This window comes from Silene latifolia, chromosome 4 (genome assembly GCF_048544455.1).
Source record: "Silene latifolia isolate original U9 population chromosome 4, ASM4854445v1, whole genome shotgun sequence".
Taxonomy (NCBI): Eukaryota; Viridiplantae; Streptophyta; class Magnoliopsida; order Caryophyllales; family Caryophyllaceae; genus Silene; species Silene latifolia.
The window spans coordinates 97,410,175-97,416,908 of NC_133529.1; the positions used below are offsets into that span (position 1 = coordinate 97,410,175).

Consider the following 6,734-nt stretch of genomic DNA (forward strand, 5'->3'; position numbering starts at 1 on the left):
GCTTATTTAATCACAAAATCCCCCCTATTATTGTTACTTGTTCTCTTTACTTTTACACATTAATTACATCGTCTTCCTTGTGGATTCGACACCCTACTTACCTCTACTATATAGTTAAGGTAATAGGACTTTATTACTTATTTTTGGGAGCATACGACTTCGGCTCACCACCAATTACTAAGTGACAAGTGGAACAAATGGAGTGTGAATGATCAAATTGCTCATCAAGTTCATTCTTAAAATAGAAAGGACAACAAATGAATAATACACCCTAATATGGAAAAGGACAACAAATGACCGGGACAGAGGGAGTAATACTTTGTAGTTTCAGGCTTTCAACTCTTCAGATCATTTTTGATCGGGTCAATTATGGATTGGGTGGTTTTTGACTGGTTATTTAAGATCAGGTCAACATTAGGTCAATCAAAGTTAGGATCGGTCTAGATTGGGTCAAATAATTTCGGGTCATTTGTGGGTCTTGGGTCAGCCTAATGGAGTCTGGTCGGCTTTGCCAAGTCTAAACAGGATAGACGCTTCAGTTAAATGTATAATTACGAAGGACGATAGGTATGCACTGCATTTAAATAGACCTAATAAACAGGTTACCGGACGTGGTTCAGATTGAGGCAGTTCATTATCAGGTTTGCAAGAATTCAGGTAGGTCGGCTTTTATGTTTTAGTTAGATGAACCGATTAATTGTTAGATGAACCGATTAAATAACACTCTGACAAAACGAGCGACATAAGCAATTTGACGATTTGTCGTTAATCACCCCAAGAAAAAAAAACTATGGCTCCAAATTGTGGACCGTCTTTAAGTTTTTTAAAACCTCGCTAGTTTTGCAGAACTCGGTCACAATTGCTAAGTAACTACTCCGTATTTAATAGATACAAAACTCGGACAGATATCAAATATACGCAGTCTCATCGAAATGTTGAAAGCACAAAGAGAGGAAGAATGGTTAGTGAGTACAAAACTACATGTACGAAATCTAAAACTCATCACCTCCAAAAATACCCTGAATAGTTTACAATTGAATACAAACATCTGTTGTTCTGGAAGATGAATCCTCAAATTATCAAAACCAAAACTGAAAGTCATCATCTCCCAATCTAGAAAGAACGCCAATACATGAAACAAATAGGCACAGCGGAAAAGAGCCTAAAAAACAAGAGAGAAAAAAGGGCGGCTTTACATTGGCCGCATTATCTAAGCATACATACGATAATCTTACCGTGATACTATGGGAATTTGTATATGTTAAAAGAGTTTAAATATCAAAGGAATAATGGACATGATCATGACGTAATCACATTATCCCCAGTACAAGGAGATACAATCTAGGTATGTGCCTTAATGAACTTGCACTGGAACTAGCAGCAGTTACGACAAACAAAAGAGCACAACACCGGGTTGATATGAGCAAATGGCAGTCTTCTTGTCAAGAGAACTCGCCATGAATCTCTAATTCATCAGAAACCTAGTTCATCATCTTCCACCGAACTCCAGATCAACCTGAAAATTTTCATTATATGTATAAATTGCCACTCTCCAGCAAAAAATGAAATCAAAAGTAACAAAAGCTAGAGTATAAGGTGTTACCAAAACAATGAGAGGAAAAGGGTAGCTACAAGATATCCAATCTTGAAGAGACGCTTCTTCTTTTCCCAATTCAAATTATTGAAGATTTCGGTGACATCTACAAAATGACGGTTGTCCATGTACCTAAAGATGCAACAAAATGTCAACAGGCTCAAAATTATATCAAGAAATCCACCTGCTTAAGCATAATGCTACAGGTATCCAAAAAGTTCAAGCATAATCGATTAACCATCAAGTTAATTGTAAATGAAATGTTATCTAAGACACGAGCAATGATTAACGACATCAAATTTTGATTTGGATACCGGGGAAATGGAGTAAAAGCAGAGAGAATAAAATCAAATCCCATATGAACAAATTATTTTGCTTCCTTAGTTAGGAATCCAAAGAACCCAGTCCTTTTCCTCCTCTCAATTTTCGTTTATATGTACAGGTAGAGCCAAACAACATAAAACTCGATTGCAAATAATTGTTTTTTGGAAGCAATTTTCAGCTGATATACTGAAGATGCAGTTAGATTCACAAGAATTTCAATCACTGACTATGGATAAATGAGGTAGAAAGAGATCTTACGTTTTAATATTATAGTAAAGATATGGCACACATAAAAGTGCCAACAACCAATGGCCAGTTAAAAAAAAGATGAGGAAAAGTCCTCCTTGCGTTACATATTCTGGTATGATCACTTGGTTTATCCTAGTCGCTGAGTCATATGGATTGATGTGATCGAACTCTAGATCTGCCAAGCACATTAGCTGCAAGGTTTTTCAAAATAGTTAGAAAGATACTAACGAATTATTTCCAGAAGTTGGAGAAAGCAAACTCTAAATCCAGTAGCGACACAAAGTTAAATCATATAGAACTCACTAATAGAGACAGTTGCATCAAAGACTGTTGTATTAATACTTTTCTAACCGTTACACCATATAACTAACAAGCTGGGATGTCGGCATATAATGAATCAAAACTCGAACTTTTGCCGTGACACACTCAAAGGTGAAAGAAATTTCCCTTGTAAGTTTAGAAAAAGAAAGGCAGTAACAGGGAACAATGTGCATTTTACTTAAGCCAGAAGATTTCACAAGCATTTTTCTGAATTTGGGGGCGGTACTCACAGAAGAGAATATGGAAAAGTTCTGGCAAACAAAATACTACATGTATCTTGTATCCACTCTATCCTAATTCTCTCACAGTTGATCCTAGTATACCGCATAGTGTCACAACTCACAACTGATACTACATTTTACCATGGTCTTTTCATCTCGTAGCACATTTCCAGACAGCCAACTACTCTATATTTACTATTGAGGCAGCTCCAATGTAATCCCGCATGCATTCAGAAATGATCTCACGATTCGACATTCTAGTTGTTGGAATAGTTTATTGTGTGTTCCAAGTTCAACACTTCAACCTCTTACTAAAAGCAATACGCTCCACATCACTCTCTCTTAAAAGCTTCAGCAACCGGGCAATAATTCTGAAAAATCTGAACCAGATGATTGCTTGCAGGCTTACAGCCTCTAACAAAATATTATGAGTACTTAGACATATTATCATGCTAAGGAATTAAACCCTCACTAAGAAACCAAAGGTATGTATTTATGTGACTATGTCACAGGCTTGCCAGCAAGCATCATTCAGTACCAAGATTCATGCGTGATGCAAATAGTGTACTGCTAACTGCTACAGAGTATTACCCTATTCACCCCACCCATCTTTCACGGCCAAATAAGCATCGCAACATAACTATCCACACTAGCTTTGGATTTTCCCTCCATAGACGAGACAAGCAATGTAGTAGTTTCAACTTTCAAGTTTCAACGGACCGTACAGAATCACAGTTACAATGTTGTCTCCAATGATTACAGACTTCCGGTCAAAAAACTACCAAAATGAAGGGGAACAGATCCTCTGACGGTTATGAAGCAAATAGAAAGAATCTTGACACTACTTCATCTAAGGGAACCTAGATCTTGGGAGTCCTAAAAACAACTGGTATGAGAAAAAAACACAGTTCGGAGCACACTTCTCCGTAAAAAGTACACCTTCATAAAGAACTAGTTTTAGGAAGGTGTATTCTTTACATCCTCTACCTCAGTTGGTTTTATAAAGAAAACTCACTCGACTCCTTGGAAAGATATATTCTTTACATTCTCTACCCCTCAACCTCAATTGGTTATAGAAGGAAAACTCACTCGACTCCTTGAGAAGATGTATTCTTTACATTCTCTACCCCTCAACCTCAATTGGTTATAGAAGGAAAACTCACTCGACTCCTTGAGAAGATGTATTCTTTACATTCTCTACCTCAATTGGTTTTAGAAGGAAAACTTGCTTAGGAATACCACACATCTTCCCAAGGAATCGAGTAAGTTGGGAGGTGTATTACGTCCTCTAACTTAATTGGTTTTAGAAAGATAACTTAATCGACTCCTTGGGAAGATGTATTCTTAACATTCTCTACCTCAATTGGTTTTAGAAGAAAAACTCACTCAACTCCTCGGGAAGATGTATTCTTTACATTCTCTACCTCAATTGGTTTTAGAAGGAAAACTCACTCGACTCCTTGGGAAGATGTATTCTTTACATTCTCTATCTCAATTGGTTATAGAAGGAAAACTCACTCGACTCCTTCAGAAGATATATTCTTTACATTCTCCACTTCAATTGGTTTTAGAAGGAAAACTCACTCGACCAGTGACCAGGTTAATATCGGAACATATTTATCTTGTGGTCCATTGGTACATAACTACATATATTTTCCTCTCTTATAATCATCTCTACATTGTATTGTCTGTAATCTTTCAAAGCTTCCAACAGTAATCTCCCAAACCTTGTGAATTACGACTTAAAAACACACACACACACATGATCCAACCAACACCGTGATTTATATCGAACACTAAGCTTATAAATTGCTACAAAACATTCATCGCAAAATCCTCCAAACTTTACCATCAGTATTTCGGAACTTATCTAAGAAAAAAATAAAAAAAATAAACATTACCTTCTCTATGAAAAGGTTGGAATTAACAATACTTTCTTGGTCCAAATCATTTGTTTTAACAGTTTTATTATTTATGAGAGATATTTTAACCAATGATTGAGACCGAGGCAGTACCTTCCATGAATAACAGACCATAATTTAAGCGAAATAGAAAAGGTATCAGAGCTATCGTGGCCAAAGGTCACGAGTTTAAACCGTGGCAGTAGGGATGTCAGCGGGGCGGGTACAAGTGGGTACCGCCCCGCACCCGCCCCAATTGGGGTGGGGATGGGTAGAGCTTTGGCGGGTGGTGGGGCGGGTGCGGGTACGAAAATTGTACCCGCCATGGGTCATGGGGCGGGGATGGTTTTTGTATCTTACCCACCTAATACCCGCCTACCCGCCAATCATTAAAAAAACTAGTAGGATTATGATAATTTTATAAATCTTATTTAGTTATAATTAAGATATAATGTTAATAATAACAACTATTTTATAAAGTTTTTTACTAACTTATTTGGTGAAAAATTAAAATTATAAAGATAAATTAAAAAAAAATAGAAATTAATAATGATTAAACCAGCTTTTACGAAAAAATTTATAGAATAAAATTATGGTGTAACGAGTTAATGGGTAAGCGGGGCGGGTACGGTTTTATATTTCCACCCGTTGGGGCGGGGATGGTTTTGGAAACTTGTACCCGCCACGGGTGGTGGGGCGGGGATGGGTACGAGTTTTTCTTGGTGGGTACGGGTACGGGAGAGCCTATATCCACCCCCACCCCAATGACATCCCTACGTGGCAGCCTCCAATACCTCACAAAGTGGAATTCCAAGCCTAATAGAGTAATGAGTATTCGAGTGAGGGGCATATAAATATATTAGTCGGACCTCAACCATTACGCATTCTCATTGGTTAGGGTATACACTTGATATTGTATACTTCCTCTCATCCAAACCAAAGGTAACACTTGCTTTTTGGCACTATTCATGATCGTAGGGAATCTTTGATATTATTCTTAATCTATAAGACAAAATATAGTCATGAGAGATCTTGTTTGATTTATCGTCATGAATACTAAAAGAATATCAAATTTTTATAATTTTTAATAATGTGTAACTCAAGATATTCACGTTGCAAAACGTCTCTCAAGTGTGATAAAGTAACTGTTACCTTTGGTTTGGATAGGAGGGAGTATCTATTTAACCTCATTTAAGCTAATTGATGGCAAAACTACAAATGATACCCCATATGTCCAGTCATACACTCGCATGCAATAAAAAAAAAAATAAATAAACAAATGACTTAGACGGAAATTAAAAAAAAAAAAACAATAAAGAGAAAGACAAACCTGGTAGACGACAAGAACGAGGAGAGCGATGAGAACAAAGAAGGAAATCAGCCAACCGAGGAGGCCCACCATATCCAATGATTATATTTTCCGACGCTTCTTCCTCTTCTTCTTTCTTTCCCTGTTTTGATCTTCCGGCGATTTACACGTTGGGTTGTCGACGGAGTAAAGCGTCAAGAGGTTGAGTCGAGGTTGTGTTGACGCTTTTTTTTTTCCTCCCTTTTGGGTTGTTAAAAGGAGATGTGAAGAGAGGAATAAAAAGGTCGTGCGAAAGGAAGACAATGGAGAGGGGACAGCGAAGATGACTTGGTGAGTTTAATTTAAAATGCACAAATTTTTATTATAGATGGACACTATCCGTTTATAGGAGGTATAGACGGATAGTGTCCCTCTCATAAATTAAAGTAGATAGTGTAATTGGATGGGAAATAAATATCCCACTTGCATTACCCACCTTAATCTCTGAGAGGTATACTATCCGTCTATAATGAGACGGATTGGAATGAATGAGTGTGCGACTTTCTTAATTACATATAGTGCATGGGATGTAACTAATCGGATTCCTAAGTGTCCAAGAGGGAATGTTGAGTCAACCCCAATCAATCAATCAATATTTATCTATATTATTAAAGGAAGTTTTTTTCGAGCGATTATAGAGTCTCCAACATTGACGAAACACCACAAATTAATAAATAATGCTAAATAACTTTACTCTAACTAAAAAGATAAACTTTTAAGCTAGCAAGACTTTGAGTTTACCTACATATCTTACGTCCATCCCTTGAGTTGTATTT

The 6,734-nt window shown here is 37.0% G+C and overlaps 1 protein-coding gene across 1 annotated transcript; it reads right to left on the bottom strand.

Moving 5' to 3' along the window:
* Window positions 1-969: 969 nt before the first annotated feature.
* LOC141653618 (protein cornichon homolog 4-like) lies at window positions 970-6,439 on the bottom strand. Its single transcript, XM_074461448.1, has 4 exons — window positions 5,941-6,439; window positions 2,177-2,358; window positions 1,604-1,726; window positions 970-1,516 (listed from the first exon to the last, which is right to left on the bottom strand). The coding sequence occupies exons 1-4, from the start codon at window positions 6,010-6,012 to the stop codon at window positions 1,474-1,476; spliced, it is 420 nt and encodes a 139-aa protein (XP_074317549.1). The 5' UTR covers window positions 6,013-6,439; the 3' UTR covers window positions 970-1,473.
* Window positions 6,440-6,734: the final 295 nt, after the last annotated feature.

What these genes read in the sequence shown, in the direction of transcription:
- LOC141653618 (XM_074461448.1), bottom strand. Translation starts at nt 6,012, where the DNA reads ATGGTGGGCCTCCTCGGTTGGCTGATTTCCTTCTTTGTTCTCATCGCT. An exon ending in CTTTACTATAATATTAAAAC is followed by an intron (nt 1,727 to 2,176) that starts GTAAGATCTCTT and finishes TTGCATCTTTAG; the next exon opens with GTACATGGACAACCGTCATT. An exon ending in CTTTTCCTCTCATTGTTTTG is followed by an intron (nt 1,517 to 1,603) that starts GTAACACCTTAT and finishes GAAAATTTTCAG; the next exon opens with GTTGATCTGGAGTTCGGTGG.